At 44.0% G+C, this 22,721-nt stretch overlaps 4 protein-coding genes and 1 long non-coding RNA gene across 8 annotated transcripts; 2 read left to right on the forward strand and 3 right to left on the reverse strand.

The window, feature by feature from the left end:
* Positions 1-183: 183 nt before the first annotated feature.
* On the reverse strand, positions 184-3,763 carry LOC128258839 (sialomucin core protein 24). The gene is given in 2 exon segments (XM_052990768.1): positions 184-2,153; positions 3,430-3,763. Coding segments are annotated over 2 exon segments (792 nt in total). The 5' UTR covers positions 3,503-3,763; the 3' UTR covers positions 184-1,434.
* A 665-nt stretch (positions 3,764-4,428) lies between these two features.
* Positions 4,429-8,004, forward strand: LOC128258838 (sorting nexin lst-4). The gene is given in 5 exon segments (XM_052990767.1): positions 4,429-5,341; positions 6,299-6,682; positions 6,684-6,952; positions 7,401-7,545; positions 7,547-8,004. Coding segments are annotated over 5 exon segments (1,704 nt in total). The 5' UTR covers positions 4,429-4,582; the 3' UTR covers positions 7,694-8,004.
* Positions 8,005-8,109: 105 nt separating this feature from the next.
* Positions 8,110-15,203, reverse strand: LOC128258837 (protein split ends). The gene is given in 5 exon segments (XM_052990766.1): positions 8,110-9,558; positions 9,561-9,886; positions 10,899-11,065; positions 11,067-11,394; positions 11,396-15,203. Coding segments are annotated over 5 exon segments (4,698 nt in total). The 5' UTR covers positions 14,758-15,203; the 3' UTR covers positions 8,110-9,043.
* A 410-nt stretch (positions 15,204-15,613) lies between these two features.
* Positions 15,614-17,167, reverse strand: LOC128258390 (uncharacterized). 4 transcript variants are annotated; one of them, XR_008267957.1, is made up of 6 exons: positions 17,054-17,167; positions 16,940-17,005; positions 16,412-16,872; positions 16,213-16,341; positions 15,943-16,148; positions 15,614-15,887 (listed from the first exon to the last, which is right to left on the reverse strand). It is a non-coding gene; the product is annotated as an uncharacterized LOC128258390 (long non-coding RNA). The 4 variants fall into 4 exon arrangements; XR_008267958.1 differs by having other exon boundaries at positions 16,940-16,999; positions 17,054-17,160; XR_008267956.1 differs by having other exon boundaries at positions 16,412-17,005.
* Positions 17,168-18,131: 964 nt separating this feature from the next.
* On the forward strand, positions 18,132-22,542 carry LOC128258630 (SANT and BTB domain regulator of class switch recombination). Its single transcript, XM_052990337.1, is given in 6 exon segments — positions 18,132-19,107; positions 19,892-20,831; positions 21,422-21,659; positions 21,722-21,947; positions 22,008-22,038; positions 22,040-22,542. Coding segments are annotated over 6 exon segments (2,661 nt in total). The 5' UTR covers positions 18,132-18,202; the 3' UTR covers positions 22,361-22,542.
* The last annotated feature ends 179 nt before the right edge of the window (positions 22,543-22,721 follow it).

The raw sequence follows: 22,721 nt of genomic DNA on the forward strand, positions 1-22,721 counted from the left end.
TTTAATTTTTTTTTAGAAACTATGATTTTTAAAGTTATAAAAAACTTTACCTTTTAAGTTTAAGCATTGAAGAGCAGAAAGAATTTATTATTACCATTGCCCGAACCATATTAAAATCTTTAACAAAAAAATCTTTAATCTTTAAATGTTTCTTAAATATTCATGGATAATAAATAGAGCATGTTTAAATTTTTAAAATATTTATTATCGTACACGATATACAGACATAGATATATTTATATATATATATATATATATATTAGTAAGCCGGCTGAGTGATTTACTGGATATACATTGATTGGTTACTTTAGCTTATATACTTATGAGATTTTCCTGTGCACAGAGTGTTCATTCGCGTAAACTTGACGGGTTCATGTGATCGATTTGTAGCTTCAAAGGTGTATTTATCCAACAGTAAGCGCGGGTAGGTATAAGTAATTCATATGTATAGTTTCAATTCTAGTACAAAATATTCAACATTTGCGTATATGCATTAACATGGTGGCTCTCAGTTGCAATCTATTCAGCAGTATAAATATTTGTTTATATCGCATATAAACGCATATCAGCCGTGCACTGCAATCCGTACATCCTGTTGCTGTGCATCGTGAGTCGCTTTATTGATTTTTTGCAATACTACAGACCCCGGGCTTTGCGGGGTAGTGAGGAGGATAATCGATAAGTGGGCGAAGACCGGGGAAACGCAGCGCAAACGTTAAATTTTATGAAGGTGAGGGTAAGGGTAAAAATGCACACTAAATAGGTAAATTGAAACGCGTTTCCGTTTTGTATAGCTCGGTTTAGATAGTAAATATTCTTAGTTCCTAGAATGAATTGATTTTAGTTATTCAAAATTGTGTAAATATAATCAAAATTTATATATTTCCTTTCGTAGCTCTATGAATTCCAGAAACAAAGCCGTAGCCAGCCGCTTTCCGTTTTCTGATCTGTTCACTTTCTCGCTATCAAGCAGTCTCACATATTTGCTGTTATTTGTTCTTACTCCTCTCGTTCAGTTTCGTTTCGATCTCATTACTCATTTCTCTGTTCATGGTCGCCCTTGGAGCCCTGTTACAGGCTCCGCCGGCTCCTCTATAAGGCGTTGAACATCCGCTCAAGTTGCTGATAAACTGATGTTTGCAAAAAACGTACCCTCCTTACTACATATGGATGCAATGCATAAAAGACAAATATTTGTGTTACTTTCTGAGTGTGTTGTGGGTCTCGTCATGTGACTGATAAGGAGGAAAGCATTTAAGAACCTAGAGCCTGCTCCTATCTGGCCCGCTTTAAATCCGCTCTGGGGGGTTATCATTGAATTAAAGAACTTTACTTTACTTGACTGTGTTGTGGTTGCTTGGGTGTTGGGAATATCGGGGATTCTCTTTGGATAGCATTTATATGGTTATTAAACTGTAGTTCCCCGCGTTTAAATTACGTGTGCAACAGCCGATCACGGGCCGATGGCGAGCAGTTTTGCGGAGCTGCCGCCGCCCCGCCACCACTGCCACCACCCAGTTGGGTGGGTGGCGGTGGAGGCGGCTGCGCCGGCGGCGACCTTAGCGGTATTGAAGGCTGGACGAACCGCACGCGTTCCGCATCCGTTGATGCGGCACTGCTGCTGGCCGCCGCCGCTCCGGCTGCCGCATTGAAGGCCGACGTAAAGGCGGTGGCGGCTCAAAGGGTGTGGTAGTTGCGCTCGTTGCGGGCCTTATAGAACTTGTAGGCCACCAGTCCAATGGCCAGCAGGCCCAAGGTCAGCACGATGCCGCCGATGAACGAGGATCCGTCGAAATGGCCGCATGGCACTGGCTTGGGCGCCGGAGTGGTCGATGTATGTGGCGGCGGCGTTGTTGTGGTCACGTTCGCCGGCGGAGTGGTGGAAGTAACGGGCGTTGTGGTCGTAGGCACAGTAGTTGTGGTGCTGGCCGGAGTGGTGGTAGTAGTGGGCTTGTCAGTGGTAGATGTTGTGGTTGGTGGCGTCGTTGTAGTATTCGGAGTGGTCGGCGGTGTGGTCGAAGGAGTGCTTGTATCCGGCGGTGCAAGGGTCGTTGTCGTGGTCTTGGGATCCGGAGTAGGAACAGGCGTGGTGGTGACATTGGGACCCGGCGTTGGGACAGGCGTGGTAGTGGTGTCCGGTGTGGTTTTTGCCGCTAAAGAGGACATTTGAAATGAAACCGTAAATAGAAAGAAATGCCAAATGCCACATTCTCGATTACATGGTAATTTTAAACTAAACTAAACTAAACTAACTACAGATGAACTTGTTTTAGAATTTGTCAATTTAATATAGCTATAATAGCTACATAAATGTAAATGGTAAACCTTTTTTGTAACTGTAAAAGCAAGACATTGATAAATGGGCCTTCCCTACCTCCAAGCCTCAATATTTCCAATTATAAAAGATAGATTCTGGGTCTCAACATTTTATCTGGACACGTGGATTTGACATAAATAAATTCTACAATTTGTAGTTTTTTGTAGGCTTATAACGATTTCTTGTATCCCTCAATTTCAATCCAAAAATCCGAGGCGGAAAACATAGGCTTGAGTACATATTTCAATCTTATCCAATTATTTTTTTTAAGAATAATAATTATTTATTATCGATTAAAAAATGGCGCTTGTAAAATAACCAGCAAAGGTAAAGATGGATATGAGTCATCGAACACAAAAAAATTGGCAAAGTTGATAACAGCACAACGAATTCCACTGATTTGCCATGGTTTTGAACAAAAACAAGGAATGGTTTTTAAAAGGGTGAAACATAAGTAAAAAAAAATGTACATACGAGAAACAAGCAAAGATACTAATGGAGAGAAATAATCTTAATGGTTTCAATATGGTGAAAACTAGAGAAAAAAAAAAATAATAGAATCGAGTATTTTTGAAGTAATTGTAAAAACCTAAAAAATGAAAAATTCAACTTTTTTTCTTTTAAAACCCATTTTTGTTCTCAAGCTAAGTTTAACTGTTTAAGTTATAAAGAATTAAACTTTAATTTGCTTTAATTTTGGGAACTAACAACAGTATTTTTTGTTTGAGAAACGGCAGATAATGATGACAAATAGGTGTCACAGAAATTAGGTTAAATCTCTGTTATTACGAAAATATGGGATGCCTAGAAATAATAATACAAAATAAACCGGAATGGATCTTAGCAATTTGGAAGGGAGCTTTGAAGAATGCACAGTTCAAGATAGTTTATTTAACGAGAACATTACCCCCCAATTGGAGAAAGAGAAAATGGCCGGAGAATTGATATTCAATAAAGGAGTTGGTATTTAAAAACCCCACACCCACACATACGAAAATGTTCGCTCACACGTACTCGCCTGCACATGCAATGTGTGGGTGCATAATTGAGAAATGAGTGTATTCTTGTTTTCTAATTGATTTTAATTCGATTTAATTTGATTCCAGACTCACCTTCGTCGCATAAATTTGCCGAGAAGAGCCCCACAAACAGGCATAGAACTAGGAATTTCGCCTGCCGATTCATTGTGGTCGGGAGAATATAAAATCGAAACGAAGTGAAGTGTATCTGCAAGTATGCGGCTGCAAAAATGGATTTTCCAAGTGGAGGGGGATTTACGGAGTTACAGATACCGCTGAAATCAAGTATTGCACAACTGGCGATATCGCCGAGCTCCGATTTTGCTCACCCACAAATTAAAGCAACGCGCAATTAATGAATAACACGACACGAAGACCAGATTTTTTTTATGCCAACTCGATACTCCGATGCATCCCGATACATCGCCAGCTGAGCCGTGAGTTGCAGCCCTGGTACTTTTCACTAATTAGTAGGGGGATTCCTTAACTTCTTGAGTGACCGTTCGGCTTGTCATTTCAGCAAATAAATAATATTTTACTATCAGCACTTTACCAGCACACTTAGAAATTTCATTTTTGACTCCGCTTGCTGTGTTTATAAAAGAAAAAATCCTATATCCAATAAAAAACACACAAACATTTATTAAGTTAAAAGGCGGTGCAAACGAAATTTTGTTTCTAAAGCTCCTAAAATAATATTAAAGTGCACAAAAGGTACTCATTTTTAAAAATGATATTGCTAACGACATCAGATCTGTATAATGTGAATACCAAGCAAATCATATTTTTAAGTTTATACGCATTTATAAACTTACACTAATTCATAAATAACAAACACAGAAAACTATTTATAGCATGACCCATCAAAAAACAAACTACAATCACTAGTTGTTTTCTCTATTTTTTTTAGTTTTAATAAATATATATATATTTAAGGAAAATTACTAAATAACATTTTTACATATGTCGGTATGCATAAGTTTACAAATGCAATGGAACAACCTTCACTTAAAGGGACTTTAATAATAATAATAATAATAATAATATTTAAGTGTTGCTAAACCTTTTCAGTAGTGCTGCAAAACGAAGAGGTTATTTTCGGTATATTTTCGTAATCCACAGTGCGGTCACACAGTCGGTGATTCAGATTTAGTAGTTATTTTTTGTCTGTTTATGGCCCCTGTGGACACGGGATTCGAATTTACCTAAAGGACTAAAGGACCTAGCAGGACAGGAGCAAGTCAAGATGACCTCGTACGTGCGCGCAATGTACGACTTCAGCGGCGAGCCGGGCTCCTCGGAGCTCTCGATCGCCACGGGCGATGTGCTCTCGGTGACGCGGAGCGACGTGGGTGAGGGCTGGTGGGAGGGCAAGAACGCCCGCGGGCAGGTGGGCCTCTTTCCGGCGGCCTACGTGGAGGTGATGTCGGCGGCGGAGGCCCAGAAACTGAGCGCCAGTGGAGCCACTTCGGTGCCACAGGTGCCGGACCCGTTTGCCTCGTCACCGCCGCCCCGATACGATCAGACGGCCGATGACGATGGGAGCAACTGGGACGACGAGGACGACTGGAGCGATGACAACGACGATAACACCTATTCGGCGATTGGTCCCGGTGGCCTCAAGTCCGCCGGACAGGCGGCACGCGCCGGAGGACTGTCGCATTCCACCAGTGACTACGATAACAAACACCTACCCATTGCCCCTAGTGACGACACCCAATCGCTGGCCTCCATGGCCGGAGGAACTGGCGCTGCCGGCACCGTCAAGAAGGGCATGTTCGCCAAGAGCTCCGACTCGTACATACTGGGTCTGTCCAGCCCCAAGGAGAAGATACCCGAATGCGAGATGGCCTACATCACACAGCAGGAGGACTCCATCTACCAGTGGACGCAGAACCATTCCCCCTACTCCGTTGTGGTGGCCAGTCCAAAGAAGGAGTCCAAGTTCAAGGGGATGAAGACGTTCATCGCCTACCAACTGACGCCTAGTTTCAACAACATATCCGTAAGTTGACTCCGCTGATATCGCCGTGATTAACAACACAATACGATAAAGCTCCGCGCCGTGTGAGTGTGTAGCAGCGGGTGCAGTGCTTCTTTTCAGCTTTTCATGTGGCTTGTTTATTTGTTTTTTGTTTTTTTTTTGCTCTACCCTCTGCCAAGGGTAATTTGGGCTGGGTCATGTGCTTTCGGGAAGACAAAGCATTGACGGAGTCGAAGAAAAATAGTAATCCTTTGTTTATTGGAGCTCGCACTAATTGCCGGCCAACATTTGCCAACTGAATCGACCCTTGAAATGACCTCTCTGCAACTCTAATTCAGTTGGAGAGTATACATATCTACTCTCAAGATGGGATGTTTATCTCACTGAAACTTTCTTTAAATCTAAATGTTCTGACATAACATGTTTACCTATTTTATTTGCTTCTTTTCTTTTAAAGTGCTTTATTATCTAAACAAGCTAAATAACATTTAATATTTTTAAAAATATTTGTTTTATTGAAAACGAAATTTTATTTGCTTTTTTTGCATTAAAAAATACATTTTTCATTGGATATATTGGATCGTAAATTTTTTTTTTATTATAATTATTATTGAAAAACTTGAATTATATTGTTAATGGTTTATATTAAGTAAAATATTTACTTGTAAATCAAATTCAAGTAACATTTTAAGCTTTTCTTAAAACCACAAATACGTCCATTTCTTTAAAAAAAAAAAAAGCCATAAAGAGCAGGGTATTGCAGCGTCGATAAAACCATTTAAATTCTTCTTTGTTGGGGCAATTCTGACCAACTGGTAGCCAACGCCAAATGCGATGATTGCTTCTGCTTGCGAACCGCCGCAGGGAATGACTCAGCACCGACCGCTGACCCACCCCACCCCGCGCTCCGAGTTCCACTTTCCGTGTCACATTTCACAATTAATTGGTCATATCTAATCTGGGTTTCCCTTTCGTTAGGTGTCGCGTCGCTACAAGCACTTCGACTGGCTGCACGAGCGTTTGGTGGACAAGTTTTGCCTGATCCCGGTGCCACCGCTGCCGGACAAGCAGATTTCTGGCCGCTATGAGGAGCAATTTGTGGAGCACCGTCGCGTCCAGCTGCAGGAGTTCGTGGACTGGGTGTGCCGGCATCCGGTGATCTCCAAGTGCGAGGTCTGGTACCATTTCCTGACCTGCCGCGACGAGAAGATCTGGAAGTCGGGCAAGCGCAAGGCGGAGCGCGATCCCTACATGGGCGTCAACTACTGCCTGGCCATCTCGCCGCCGGACAAGAACCTGCTGCACTCCAAGGTGGACGCCCAGGTGGAGCTGGGCACTCAGTTTATCCACAGCATGGACGTAGGCCGTGCGCAACCTGAACAGCATTTCCAACGACATGGCCAAGCGCTCGATGACGCAGAGTAAAAAGGAGTTCCAGCGCATCGGTGACGGACTCTCCGACCTGGCCAAGGCGTTGGCCATTGACGAGCGGCGTGCGCCCACCCGGAACGCGGTGCCGCTCTCCGAGAGCGTCGGTCGCATCGGGGGCATCTTCATTGGCATTGGCCAGGCCTTTGGCGACCAGCCCAAGCAAGATTGGATACCCCTTTCCGATAGATTGCACATCTACAGGTGAGTTGGTGTCTTAAAAAGAGGGAAAGTTGCCTTTGTTTAACTTTTATGTAATCAAAATGCAATAACAATAGATGATCGAATGAAATAACAAGCAATTAAAATAATTATGATTTATAATTGAGATGTCCAACGTAAGTAATCAAGTTGAATTGTTATTTGTAAACGAATCAAATGTAGTTGCTTAAATTGTTTACTCTCAAGAAGTAAACATTCTTTTCTTAGAACTTTTAAGTTTTCTTTGCGAAGAGCACAAGTACCCCACATTCGCAAGAAAATAAGATTATTTGCCAATAGTTTATTTTGAGATTTCCTATTCGATTCGTTCGTATGTTGACCTTTATTGGGGCATCAGATAGAGTTTATATATTCTTGAAATTGCTCTGTCTTTCCATCACTATTAGAAACATATCTAATTTCTATTTCGTTTTTTTTTTTACTCAAAAAGGGGCGTTCTAAGCTGCTTTCCGGATATATTCTCCACTCACAAGGGCGCCATACAGAAGCGAAAGGATTGCGAGCGATTGGCTGGCGAGGGGAAGATGAACAATCCTCAGCTGCACGACGTGAATCGGCGCACTGATGTCGTCTCCTTACACGGTTCTGGCCGAGTTGACCCACTTTAAGAGCGAGCGGGATACGCATTTGAAGCACACGCTGAAGAATTTCATTGGCGAGCAAATTAAGTTCTACCAGGGCGTGGTGGCACGTCTGCAGGAGGCCAGCCGGCAGATCGAGTAGACTCATCCGTGGACTTATCGCTGGAGATCGGCTGGGAGCACAAAGAAACAAAGAAACCACACCGGGCACACACTTCCACAGAAACACACACACACTCTGATATATAGCTGAAAACATTCGCACGCGCGCATTTCAAATGCCTTAGAAAGGAACTCTTACTTTAAGCGTGGTTCTAACTAAATGTTAAACAAAAAATATTACATAATGTTGTTTGTAAGTGAAAAGTTGCGTATTTATACAGAAATTAACTTTTATATGCCTATTATACACTGAACTTGAAAAGCAAATATAATTATATTTATACAAAAGCACTTGTAAAATTTTAGTTATATACACCAAGTAAAAGTCCGTTGCGATTTGCTATTCTGTTGCTTTTATCAGCGAAATTCTCTAAAAGGGATCTCTTTATTTTTCCATTTTCATTTTCATTTGCATTTTCATGCTGTTTGCTTTGCCATTTTCGCGTTAATAAGTTTTGTGATTCTTGTGTTTGGTTTTTGTATCTAGAACATAAATGTTAGATTGCACATGTTAGGGATTTCCATTTTCATTTCCATCGTGTTCATAAATAATCAGCGTAATAACTAGTAAAAACAAAAAGAAAACACATTTCGGAATGAATACAAAATTGGTTGTTTGCCTTTTAGCGCTGCGGTTTTTCGTTTCTTTTGGTTTTTTTTTTTTTTTTTTGTGAGGGTCTGGGGGTCCGAGGATTGTCCTGGCGATAAGAAGGATTGATGGAGTGGGATCTGGGGATGGGGTTCAGGGATCACTAAGTGTAATACATCTAGATAAAAACGCTATATACAGACACACGAGTTAATAATAATAATATAACGCAGCTTGAGATAATAATAATAATAATAGATTTTGGTTAACAATAATACAATAATTAGGTTTTTTCTTTTGCCTTCCGCTTTCTCATCGCTCTACTACATTATTTTTTGTTTACTTTTCGTGTTTTTTTTTGTTTTTCGTTTTTCTCTTTTCATCTTTGTTTTTCCTTTTTTTGTTAACAAACTACCAATAACAAATTTTTACTAATTCAATTTAAGTTTTGTGTTTTTTTTTTTTGTGGTTTTCTGTTTTTGTTTTTCTCCTTGTTTGTTGTTTATAAATTATTGTTGTTGCTTTCCGGTTACCTTGTTGTTGCTGTTCCTGTGTATTAAATTAAAGGAAAATCTTGGTTTATCCTTTACCAATTCCTGGCGGTAAAACGGCCTATACGATGCCTCTAAATATATAGTTATTATTACACGTAAGTGTTATATATGCCTATATGTTTATGTTAATATGCAAGTGTTTTTTTTGATCCGGTTCCGGTTAGTAGAACGCTGATCCCAGTGGACTCTAGCCGTAGTCGCCAACGAAGCGTCCGTGCTTGTTGCTCCCGTTGTTGTTGTTGTTGTTGCTGCTGTTTTGGACCGCCGCCGCTGCTGCCGCCGCCTGGGCGGCCTTCTCCGCCAGCAGTGCCGCCTTCTGTTGCATGTAGGGATTGAAGTGTTGCATGTACATGGAGGCTGCTGCTGCCGCCGCATAGTTGTTGGCATAGTTGTTGCTCCTTTGGTTGTTGCTGCTGCTGCTGCCGCCATTATTACCGCTCCACTGTTGCTGGAGATGTTTATGTTGCTGCTGGTGTTGCTGCTGGTGTTGCTGTTGCTGTTGATGCTGTTGCTGTTGATGCTGTTGTTGCTGATGCTGTTGGTGTTGCTGCTGCTGCTGCTGTTGGTGTTGCTGCTGTTGCTGATGCTGCTGCCAGTAGCTCTGCTCCGAGATATAATTGCTGGGATCGCTTTCTTTCTGATACAGATATGAATTTAGCAGCGATTCACGTGCGGCGGCGGCGGCCGCCATCTGATTGTTTGGAACATATTCTCCATGGCCGCCGCCGTAGGATAACAAAATTTATTGCTACTATTGTTGCTGTGATTTTGATTGTTGGCTGCTGGAAGTTGTGGTTGCTGTTGCTGCTGCTGCTGCTGTTTGGCCGAGGCATGGTAGTTGCTGTAGTCCTGCTGCTGCTGCTGCTGCTGTTGCTGCTGAAGTTGCTGCTGCTGTTGCTGCTCCTCGTAGATGGCCGTTCTTGTTCCCGTTGCAGGTGCTGGCTCCTTGTGAGCCCGGCTTGACTGTCATTCGCCAGAGGCCGTCACCGTGGTCCACTGCCAAGGACTATTGTAGCCCTGCTTGGGATTGCTGCAAGAGAATAAACTGCAATTATTGAGAGTTCTATTTGATGGTACTAGTAGCAAAAAACAGATTTAAATCAATCGGCTGTGAGGAATATCTCTTTTAACAAAAACTCAGCCTTGGTGCCAAATGAAATGATGCTTATGCTAGGAAAACAAATAAATTAAAAGGCTATTCATAGAACACGGCATATTGTTTTTTTTTTTATTTTCATTACTTTTTTGAGGAGATACTATGAAAACTCAGTTTATAATCGATAAAAAAAAAACAAAACAATACTCTATAGAAGATCAAAAAAGGCATTAAAAAAGCAAAAAAGCCAATGAACAATCATTTTACATAAAACGCTTTCGATTCACTGAATCAAAGAGGCAAATGATTATTTAAAAATTAGGAATTCGCTAAGGGGTCAAATGTCTTCAGGATAAATATAGCACTCTGCGTGGAAATAAAAAAGATAACAAATTAAATGAAGTTTTATCTGAATGAAATGTTCCGAACATTTTTTTTTTTCAGGTATCAGATATATTATATAACTGCCATAGGAACAATCGAAAAAATAAATAACAACAAAATATAAAATGTCGTTGTTTTCAGACATATGCGAATAAATTCGAAATATAATTGTGGTTTCCTTTTTTAGAATAAGGGTTATAAATTGTTTTAGATCGACTATATCATATACCGACTATATCTTAAAAAATCGGAAAAGTAAATAAAAAAAATATATAGCTTTGATTTTTTTTTTTAATTTTTTGAATAGTGTTTGAGATAAGGCAATATGGGTTACCATTTTAGAATTTACGGTTTAAATTTAGTACTATCGAAAAATGATAAAATTAATGAATAAACGCCTAAAAATCAAAATATAGTCGCACAGTGTATAATATTTTACATTCCAAATAGCTGCAAGGGTATAAAAACTTCTGCTTGGCAAAGTTTGCTATCTTTCTTTTTTTCTTTTTATGTAGGGGACATCACAAGTTCATACGTCCTATCTTTATATGAAATTACTCACCTTCCGAATAGGGGATGCCACAGCGCTGAGTTGGCATCCATTCCGGCTGCCGCCGCCGCATCCGCGAACTGTTGTTGTTGGTGCTGCTGCTGCTGTTGCTGCTGGACATCCTGGGCGAGCATGTTGCCCCGCTTCCGCTGCTGCTGGGATCCGGCCACTGGGTGCAGTCTGCTGTTTGGCCTGCTCGAGGGGATTGTAGGTGACGCAGGCCTTGCTGGAGCGCAGAGTGCGTCCGGTGCCGGCGTCCACCTTCACCTGATCCGGCGCCGACTTGTGCAGGGAGGGACGTCCTCGCATGCCGTCGAACGGCACGTTCAGCAGGGGCACCACGTTCGCCTCCGGTTCCAGCAGATTCGAGAGCGATTTAATGGTCAGTCTGGGTTTGTGCTCCGCCGGCGCTGGCGCTGGCGCCGGAGCAGCAGGAGTGTTGGCCACCGGAGCAGCAGCAGCAGCAGCAACGGCAGCAGTGGCGGGTGGAGCAGCAGATGTGCTTGGAGCCGGATGGTGGCTTGCTTTCCGGTTCCCTTCGCGGCCGCTTGTGCTCCTGATGATGAGGATGATGCGAGGTGGCCGAGGATGTGGCTGATGATGAGGCGGCCTCCTTGGCGGCCTCCCAGTTGAGGAACTGCGGCAATTGCGGCTGCAGAAGCTTCTGCATGAGGGCCAGTTCGACGGGATTGGAGAAGCCATTGAAAGCGTTCGATCCGCTGGCCGTGCTTTGATGCGGAGGAGGATGCGAAGGCGCAGGAGGAGGAGGAGGAAGAGGAGCTGCCACTGGAGTGGGAACCTTGGGCTGCTGCTGCTGCTGCGGCTGCTGCTCCTCCGCCGGCTTTTGCTTCATACAATGTTTATACAGCTCGTCCAGATGCTGCAGTCCAAACTGGCTGTTGTACAGGGGCAGCAGATTGCTCATGAACTTCCGCTGCAGTCCCAGCGGATCCTTGATGGTCTTGAAGAACTCCTGCGACAGCTGGCCAAAGTAGGGAAGCCACAGCATCTGCTGCAACAGCGCCAGTGTGGTGGCATTCAGATCCGTGGAGAGGCTGCTGTCGGCCGGCGAGGGCGGAGTGGGGGCCACCGGAGGAGCAACTGCCGGTGGTTTCGGCTGGGCCAGCACGGGTTTGGGCAGTGCCTGCTTGGGACTGGGACTGCGCGGCTTGCTGGGCACCACGATCACCGGATCGGGGTCCTTGGTCGCCTTGCTTGCCTTGGCCGCCTGCTCCGACTCGGTTTGGAGGATGGCCTCCAGCTGCTCCATGGTGACCACCAGAATGTTGGGATTCTGGATGATCTCCGGATAGGCAAAGGCCTCGGGAAGACGCAGCTCCGGCCGTGTGGTCAGCAGCAGGGGAATCTCTCGCGCCGGCGAGGCCAACACCGCGCCCAGGCGATCCTTGGGCACGAGAATGGGGTCGGGCACCTTCCACTGCGGATTGCTGATCAGCATCTTCAGCTGGGTGAGCGCGTCCGGATCCTTGTCCATCTTGATGCTGGCCTTGGGCCGCTTCTTCAGCGGCTGACTGGACTCCTCCTCCTCATCCTCCTCGTCGTCGATGACCACCGTTTCCAGTTTGCCGTCGCGACCCGCCTTGCCCAAATCCATGGGCTCCGCCTGCTGGGGATTGTTGTTCAGCTTGAGGAACTGCTCCAGGATGAGATTTTTAATGGTTTCCGAGGTGGTCTCCACCTCGGCAGGTATGGAGTTGGCCGGCAACTGGAGGTCGCGGTCCGGAGATTTGAGTATGTCCGAGCTGGAGGTCACCGCACACTGACTGCGCGATTCCGAGGGCGGACACACCTCCTCGCGCTTCTTGTAGCTCAGATCCTTGGGCGTCTCGTCCGCTCCGGCACCGGATTTATCCTTCTCCTTCTCCTTTTCCGGCGTCGGCGTAGGCGTGGGCGTTTGGGTCAGTTCCACGGTGGCCGGTGTGGGCGGTTGGGGCTCCGGCTCGGTGGCCACCGTCTCCTGCTGCTTCTCGAAGGCCTCGATGCCCAGGAAGAGCTCTCCGTTCAGTCCCTCGATCTCGCCGGCCTCGTTGAAGGACAGACACTTGGGCGCATCGTCGCTGTCCATGTTGAGAATGCTGGGCAGGTCCTTGTCGAGATCGGGCACACAGAAGGAGCTAAGTTCGTCGCCGGACGAGGAGGAGTTCTGCGGATTGTTCCCGGTACTGCCGGTGCTGCTCTCCTGGACGAGATTATCCTCGCAGCTGCGCTTGACCAGCGAGTCGAGCAGATCCGCCCCACTGCTGCCGTTGTCACTGCTGCAATTCTGGAGCAGATCGTCGGCATCGTCGAGCAGATCTTTCAGATTCTTGGCATTGGCATCGAAACACTCTACATGCTCCGTTCCGGTCATTGGCTTGTCCTCCTCCGACTCCTCCTCCTCCACGTCCTCATCCTCATCCTCCTCCGGAAGATGAACATCTTCCTCGGGCAGCTGGACCAGGGCAAGATCTCCCTTGGGCAGGAACAGACCCGTCTTGGGACACAGCTGCATTTGCAGTGGCGATGGCGTGGAGCTCTGATATGTGGGCGTGTTGGTCTTGGTGGCCTTGGTCGAGGCATTCGTCTCCTCGCTGTCCATGAGACCATCGAAACAGGGCTCTTGGACAGGTGGCAGCACCACCACATCCTCGAGCACGGTGGTCAGGTGGCCATTCTGATGTGCTGTGGGATTGGCTTGCTGCTCCAACTGCAACTCCTCCTGATCCTGATCTTGATCCTCCTCTCCATCTTCGATTTCATCTGGCAATTGCGTGGCACTGTCATCCCAATCGTGCAGCAGACTCTGCGCCATGGAGGGCAGTTGCTGCTCCGCTTGGTCCTGCTCCTGCTCCTGCACCTGTTCCCGCTCCCGCTCGTGATCCTCTAGCTGTTCGAGCTCCTGGTGATGCTGCATCTGCATCTGCATGTGGTCCTCGTCCTCCTCCAGTCGCTGCAGGTGCTGCTCCCGCTTGACCTTCATTAGGGGCGCTGCGGAGCCATGGAAGAATTTGACTATCCTAGTTGAGGAAGCATCTGTGCGCGGCATGGAGCGCCAGCCATTCGTCGTCTTGGTCAGGCGTATCCTGTTCCGCTTGTCGTAGTCCTCGCAGCGCACCTCCACGATGCGTGTGTCGTCCTGTTTGACCCACAGGAAGATGGGATTGACGCTGGGCGTCGTCGGCGATGTGGTGGGTGCGGGCACGGTACCGGTAATGGGAATGGGAACTAATGGTTGTGGGGCAGGAGTTGCTGCCACCGACACCACCTTCTTCTCCTCCAGCTTCTGCTCCTCCCGAGCGCCGGTAGCCTTGGGCTTGGGACTTATCCGCTTGGGTGCTGAGACTGTTGTTTTGGTTTCCAATTTCACGGCTGACGCACGCGGCAATGATTTGGCTGCTGGCGGCTGCTCCTCCGCCAGTTGAGGATGCGGAGGCGCCGCTTTGGGATTCGTGTGTGCGGGAATGGGTGTGATGGCGGGTATAGCTGGGATGGCTGCGATGGGAGCAGCCACTGCATCCGCGCTGCACTTTGGTTCCGTTTTGATCTCGCGCAGCACATTCTTGTTGATGCGCGGCGTATTGGCCACCTTCAGGTGTCCGAACTTTTGCTTGGCCCTGGTCGCCTTGCCCCGCGCCCCCTTCCCCCGGCGACGGGTGGTCTGCTCCTCGAAGACCAGAAAGATGTCGCGTGCCACTCTCCGGCGCTCCGATTTCCGGTGGCAAACCGGCGGAGCCGCCTCCAGTTCCTGCTTGATGTTATTGTTATTGTTGTTATTGCTCGCATTCGCCTCCGGCTGATGCTGATGCTGTTGCTGTTGCTGATCCTGGCTAGCTGCTGCGCATTCACTTGGCCTGCAAGTGTTCCGGGGCATTTTACGGCCGTATCCGTATTAGCTAGTGGTCCGTGCTCCTGCTGCTGCTGGTCATTTTTCCATTACCACTCGCTTGGTTTTGGATTTCCTATCCTTTCCACACAACAACAACGACAACGACAACAACAACACAACACTACCGTGCCCCCCGTATCGGGATTTTTCGGTCGCGCCCCCCGCCCTCGCCACCTGCCACTTCTGATTGGGAGCAGCGTTCTGATTGGACAGCGGCCCAGGTGAAAAGCCTTCGCTACGGGGCTTCCAAATTCAGTCCGTTCGCATTGCCGCCGCACACTTGCCGCTCCGCTCCAGCGTTTCTAATTCGATTAACTTCACTGGGGTATTCCAATTGGAGTTGCTATATGCCGTGCGCTATATGTTTTACGTTGACAAAATCAATGAATTTTGTATGTATATGTTTGCTTTCGATATGTTTTCATTTTCTGTTTTTGGCATATCGATTTTACATCTCGTATATCGATTCTACTTCTGGCACGTCGATATTCGATTTCTGTCAGAGTGCCAACTTGTTTTAAGAGCTTTTCTATCGCGCAGCCGCTCAATTTGAAATATGTTTTGAACAATAGGAAATCATTTTTATTTATATTCGTTGGGAAAAAAATGTGTACTAATCAGAATCGGAACATTAATGATAAAATAGAATATCGCTGCCAGTATCGAAGTCTGCAAATTTGGGAAAACTTACACACAGATTTTATATAAAACTTTTGTGGGAGGAAAGTATAAATTTTACTAAACTGTGTGCTAAATTCTGAAAAATATTATAAATTGCTTATTTTAGAAACGTCCTGAAGCTTAGTGCACTCTTTTTCCGTTAAAGAAATTGTGTGAAATTTATTTCTTTCTATAATAGATTCAATATTTTTACATTTGTAACTTAAGTATTACATTACATTAGTTTAATAAGTGTTTATAACAAAACTACTGTTCTGACCAAATTTACGGTAAAGTTAGAACATTTTGTCACCATTGGAATTATTTTATATTATAAAGATAAAGCTATAATATACAGAAAAACTCCAAGCTATTGGCATCAATTCTCTCAGTTGTGTCGTTTCATTGCTGATTTTTTCGCATTGGGACTTTGCTTTTTCCACTTTCCCCGAATTCTACTGGGACAAAAAACATTATTTAAAAATTTAACTAACTAGTAACTAGACTTACCTATCGATGAGCAACTTAAGAGTGCTGCCCTTAAGGATAAGCAGCACAAACATAATTATACCAAAGGCGGAATAGAAGTACAATATTACTTTTACATATATAACTGTCTGAATAATATTATATTTTTGCGTCAAATGCAAAAGTTTAAGCAGGACCAAGGACACGCCCATTATGGCAAAGAGCCGCAAAATTTGAAGGTAACTGAACTAGAGATATATAAATAATATTAGGATTGTTACAAAATTTTAAATGTCTATGTTTAGCTCTTACTTCTCAATAGAAATAGGGTACATTTTTTCATTTCCCTCTTCACTTTCCAAATGTGTATAGCCATCAGGACGAATGTGCCTAGGATCAGTGTTGGTCCATGATAGTAAATCCAGGAAGATGAGGTGCAGTCTAAGGACGAAAAAATACTTTATGTAGTTAGATTTACTGTCTGTTTAAATGTAATCCAACTGAAACCCACCTTTAACCGCGCAGTCAAAATATCAAATTAGGGGTATCCAATTCAATATTTATCCGAAAGAATCCAATGCATATGACAGCATCGACTTGATTGGAGATGCTGATTAACAACAAATTAATTTTTACGGCGTTCAAGATCGTGAGTTGAAAGATTTCATCAAAATTTTTAAGATCATATTTTTGTTAAGGTTAATTTTCGCTCAAAGGAATCAAAAATATGTAATTTTCAATACATTTTTTTCCTCCAACAAAGCGTTTTATTTTGCGGCTCTCTGTCTTAATGGGCGTGTCTTTGATCATGCTTCTGATGGATTCTGCACATTTGCGCAGAAATATAATGTTATTCAGTCAGTTATATTGATAAAAGTTATATTGCTTTTTCATTCAGCCTTTGATGTGATTATGTTGTTATGTGTTATCCTTAAGCGCAGCAACATTAGGTTGCTGATGGATATTTAAGTCCTTAGGATTATATTACATTTTCAAGAAGCTTTATTTCTATTAGAGTAGACTTTATTGCATTTTATACCGGTGGGTGTTTTTGATTTCCGTCTTAATGTATCCATTTTTCCAGCCTAAGAATATACCCCTAAACCTAAATATTATTAGAAAGATATAAAAGTTGGCAGAGTAAAAGACAAACCTCAAACATCGTGTAAGTATTTTTTCTCAGGTCGAGCAGGAAGTCGACAGTTCATTCCGATATTGCCGCACTATTTCAAATTTTAGATCTGTAAACCTTCGTCGCGGAGAGCTTGGCTCAACTGAAGTTCAATGCTGCTAGTACGCGGCTTATAAAGGTTTCCATCGAAAATGTTTGACTTTTCAAATCAACAGCAAAATAAACACGTATTCCCTAAAGAATATATATTCTCAGTCGTTAGTGCCCGCAAGGGAATTTCAATGAAAAGAATCAAGAGCATAAAAAAAGCATTACAAACATTAATAAAAACACAATTTGGCGTCTTTAAACAACCTCTCATTTCGACTTAATCCCAGTACGCCAATTAAGTCTTTAAAAATATATCTCGCGATTAGAAACGAATATTTGCATGTTGCTTAATGATGTATATGGGAATTGAAAAAAATATTTCTTGCGATTAGAAAATTAATGTTATATTTCTTTATAATTAGTAACGAATTTTTGTATGTTAAATATCAATGAATAAGGGAATTAGATTTTAATCTTAAAGGAATTCTTACATGTAATTTAGATTTATTTTTACAATTTCGTTTTTAATTCAAAAGTGAGTTTTTTTTTAAACAAAGTTCTTTTTTTGAATATTCCGCCAGTTGTGTGGAAAAGCTTTTTACTACACTACTGTTTGTAAAATGGAAATTTGGTTAGTTTGTTGAAAGAATTCTAACAGGTTAAACAAGAAAAGGAGCAACGATACTCAGGTAAGTTATTAATTATTATTATAAGTATAAATATTTAAAAAAATGTATAAATTATTGTATTTTAAAATAAATAACGACAACTATAAACCCTGAAATTGATTTTCAACTTGATTAAGTAAGCGGAAAATGTTTATTTTGTAGTGAAGCCAAATTAGTGATTTTGTTTATGTTCTTTGTTCACCTGATAAATTACTTTAAAGAAAAAATTATGATATTATAATAATTTTGACCCAAAATTCCGGTATAGCTTGAAAAATCAATTGGGGTCACTAGTTGCATTGTTTTTTTTATTTTGTTTTTGTTTGTTTATTGGTAGTTGCACTGTTGTTAAGAGCAACGGACAAAATCAATCGATAATGTCCAATTGCCAGTAATTTGTGCATCGGCCAGGATGCAGAAATCGGGCTCCGACGAGGGAGCCACCTCTGCTGTCCAGCCGGATGAATCGCCGCCGGCTCCCTCCCAGAAATCCATCGATTCCGGCAGTGGCGCCGAGTTTCAAATCAGTTTGAACGAGTTCCTAGAGTTTCTGAAACTATCCTGTCATGTGAACGACATGATAGCGAAGGCCGACATGGGGAAACCACACACCAGGGAGCCAGTGCCGCCGATGGAGGGCAGTGCCGCCACAGCCAAGGGGAATTGCAAAAAGGACGAGTTCGACTTTGCCCATCTGGCGGACAATCCGTTGGTCAACGAGCTGCTCGGTCTGCGACGTCCATCAAGGAACGAGAGTCGCTCCAGTTTGCTCCAGGAGGCGAAGTCCAGTGTATTGCGTTCGGGACACACTCACCACAGCCGCACATCCCGTCCAGAGTCCACCTACCGGGGACTGCATCCCAAGTTGGGCGAGCAACTGGATGCGGCCATCAACGAGGGTGTCCTGGACTCGGTGTTGTCCTTCATATGCCCGGTTCCAATGCCCACTCAGCTCCAGAATGGCAGGTGTAAGCCCAAGCAGCTGCAGCCGCCAACGAAGGAGCCACTTGCCCAGACATCACCCACTCCCTCGCCGAATCCAGTTCCACCTGCTGCTCCCCTGCACTCCGGAGCATCCAAATCCATGATGGAGCTGGGCCACTCGCATGCGCCGTTGTCTACAGCCACTCCCTCGGCTCCGTGCCTCCAGCAGGCCCATCCCGGTGGTGATGCACTGCATCCGGATCAATTGACCAACAGCATGGTGCGGGCGCTGATCAAGGAGCCTATCCAAAAGCCGGTGGGACTAAACGCCGGCAGACGCAAATCTCTACTGCTGGTTAAGGACAGCAAGCACGCCAGGCAGGAGAGGAAGGAGTAAGTATATAAATATAATTTTTAACACTTATTTTAGTAAATCAAATTCTTATTTATATAACACTTGTATCGTAAAGGGGTCTATTGTATTTGTTGAAAAGTATGTTCTTAATGAGGATCAAGAGTCAAGTCGTTCTGGCCATGTCCGTCTGCCTGTCCGTTTGTTTGTCCGTCTGTCTGTCCGTTTGTCTGACCGTATAGACGTCGAGATTTGATCAGTATCTATAAAGTATTATCCCAATTCGGAACATTATTTCAAAGGTTATTAGCGTTAATGTACATTTTTCGGCAGATGGCATCAGGGGGCAAACTTTATGTTTGAAATTGGTAAGAAATCGGTGTCTAATTATCGAAGCACTCGAATGTATCGTTCCTTCTTGTTGAATTTTATTTTGTGGTTGATATCGCAGAGAAGGTGATATTTCCAAACTTATGAAACACACTCAGAAAACAGTCAATAACCAATGTATAAAACCTCATTTTACCTCATTTTAGGAATAATGACATAAAATAAATCAAAACTTTTTATATGAAAATTTAGCATATTTTTAAAGGATTTTGAAGTATTATTTTTAAAATAATTTTTTATTTCTTAAAAACTGTTTTTTTCTTGTTTTTTCTATAAAAATTAATTTTTATAAAAGAATTGAATATTTTTAAAGGAATTTATTCTGACCCACCATAACATACATTTATCCATTTAACCGAAACTTTAAATTTTTATTACAACTGCAAGTTTGCTTTAACTACAAAACAAAATAAAAACTTACATATATTTTGAAAGACCCGAAGTGGTGATCCACGTTTGCGACGAGGTGAAGAACACTTCGAAGGACTTTACCTGCCCGCAACACCTGCTGGTGACCAAAATGGGCTACTTTGCGGACGTGACCGCCGGCCAACGGCTGGAGGAGATGGACATATCGGTGCACTGCGACATCCTGATCTTCGACTGGCTGATGAAGTGGATCAAGCACAGTGCCCAGAGCCAGGATCTGCCAGTTTCCGGCCAGAGCACCGGGCCGCAGTTGGACGGCAACAATGTGGTGCCCATTTTGGTGTCGGCCAGCTTCCTGCAAATGGAACCGCTGCTGCTCGAGTGCCTGGCCTTCTGCCACGCCCATCTCAGCGAAGTGGTCCGCACATCCACGAACCTGTCGTGTCTGAACGATGCCTTGGTCACCCGACTGGCGGCCATGTTCACCAATCTGGAGCTGGAGATGGTGAGGGACAAGAAGGAACGGGTCACGCCGCGTCTGTGGACCAAGCTGATACAGTCCCTCTGCGAACCGGATCCGGAGGCGCTGAGGGGACATTTCTATAGCATGTCCGGGCTATTCCGCTGCTCGCGCTGCTTCAACTGCGTGACCAACACCATGAAGTCCTATGTGAGCTGTGTGCCCAGCAACATCCGGCTGAACCGCTGGGGTCAGCTGATGAGCCACCATGTGCGGGACACCAACTGGGACCTAAACGTCTACATCGTTCAGTTGTTCAAGGAGCTAAAGTCATGGCGGAAAGTCTACTGGAAGCTGTGGGGTCACTGCCACTATCTGTACTGCTGCACTTGCGAGGCTCATTTTCCGGTCTACCAGATGCACTGGTGTCGCTTCCATCCGGAGTCGCCCAACTTCCTGGGACCCGTGGGAAATGCCGGACCCGCTGGACGCTTTTCCTGCTGCGGTCAGCAGGCCTTCCGCTACGAAACGCTGCCGGGACCAAATGTTTGTATTCATTATGTTAGACATTTTATTTAAGTTCTATGCCTAAGGTCCGGTTTCTCAATGTGAAATTCAGTTTATATGCTGTTTCGGAAAAATAATGTTTTTTATAGATTTATAAGATTAATTTAAAATTCGTTTTAGGTTTAACTTTAAATTTAATTTAATTTAATATTTTCTCAGTATAGTTTTAATGGTTTTTTTGAGTGACACTTTTTAACTAGAGCTTACCTTACTGCAATTACAGCCTATTTATCGAACATACGATTGGTTTTGACCCAAGCTTAGATTTCTCTTTGGAAAGCATTTATTTTGTTAATACCATAACTAACAAAGCTATTATATCAATTTCCTTTAATTGTTTTAATAGAGTTTAACATATACATTTAGAAATGGGGATTTTATTGGAAAAGATGTGGTTTTATATGCTTTAAATTATGATTAAAATAGTTGGTGGTTTCAAAGAATTTGATTTTTAACTATAGTTTTAAAGTATTTGATATTCAACTATGTACATCTTTTCTGCAGGTTACTTAACCGTAACCGAATTTGAAAAATCTGGTTTTAATAGAAATTTCTCTAAATCTTTTCAGGGCTGCCAGTTCCGCGAGCACAGCGTCCTGGTGGAGACGGATCGCGAGCGGGCCATCCTGGCCATTGCCCAGTTGGTGGGCGAGAACTATGCACTGTGCGAACAGCCACCGCTGAGGATCCAGGAACTGGCGGCCGCCGGCGAGATCAGTCCCAGCTGGCAGGGAATCTCCCTGACTCCCCAGAGATGTCGCCAGGGCCTGCTGCCGCAGCTCTGCATGGACAGTGTGCTGAAGAGGGGTGAGTAGTTGGTTAAGCGAACACGAGTGTCCGTGTCCTATGTCCCAATCCCTGATCGGCAGTGACCAACCACCGGGTGAGCCGTCGGATGCGCGGATCGCGCTACCAAATGGACACCAGCACCGATTCGGAGACGACATCGACAAGTGAGGATGATGCCCGTTGTCTGCGTCCGCGCATGCGCAACGTTCACGATGACGACGAGGATTACAGCTCCAGTAGTGATGGCTGCGAGTCGGAGCACCGTCCACCACCTAGGAAAACACGTGGCAAAAAGTCACGAAAGCGGTAAGTTTACAAACACCAGAATAAGCATATATATATTATATATCTGAGCTGCATCACCAGTCCCACCGATGTGTCGGGCCGTTTTTGGTCCTGGTGAGCTGTCGGCACGCAGCAACCAGGATCATCAGCGGGACTTCGAGGAGAAGATCATGAAGCAGGTGGCCAACTATGTGACCAAGAAAACGGGAACGGATCAGTGTCTGGTGCAGAATGCCCAACCTCTGGGCGGTTCCTATGTGCGCCTCGAATCCGAGTGGAAAGAGATGCTCAAGCAGCGCCACAGCCATCACAATATCCAGGGAACCAATGCCGCTGGCCTCTCGTTGCCCCAAAGCAGCAACACTTGCTTGGGATCCGCCATTGCAACTGGTGGATCCTCCGTGTCCGTTTTGTCCAAGCAGAAGCACAAGTAGAGATTCGTTTTCGAGTAGAGATGTTCATTGCATTCGCCAGCAAAGCTCGTAGACCAAATGTTTAGTCACAGATTATTAGTAAAATGTTTAGCGCAAATCATAAATATTCAAATGAAAATGTAGAAAAAAATTAATTAATTGAAAATTTAGAAAAATATACATATGATTATATTGCATCTTAATAATGGTAAAATATGTTTAAATAACATGGAGAATATAAATTTGTCATTTTAAGTTTTTTATATTTGGTTTGAAAATTTGGATTTTATTAAAATTTTTTAATTTAGATAAGACAAATATTTTTATATTTTCAAGTTAACGTAAATTACATTTTTCATTTTCAGTCTACTACATTTTTTAC

Source organism: Drosophila gunungcola (assembly GCF_025200985.1).
Source record: "Drosophila gunungcola strain Sukarami chromosome 3L unlocalized genomic scaffold, Dgunungcola_SK_2 000003F, whole genome shotgun sequence".
Taxonomy (NCBI): domain Eukaryota; kingdom Metazoa; phylum Arthropoda; class Insecta; order Diptera; family Drosophilidae; genus Drosophila; species Drosophila gunungcola.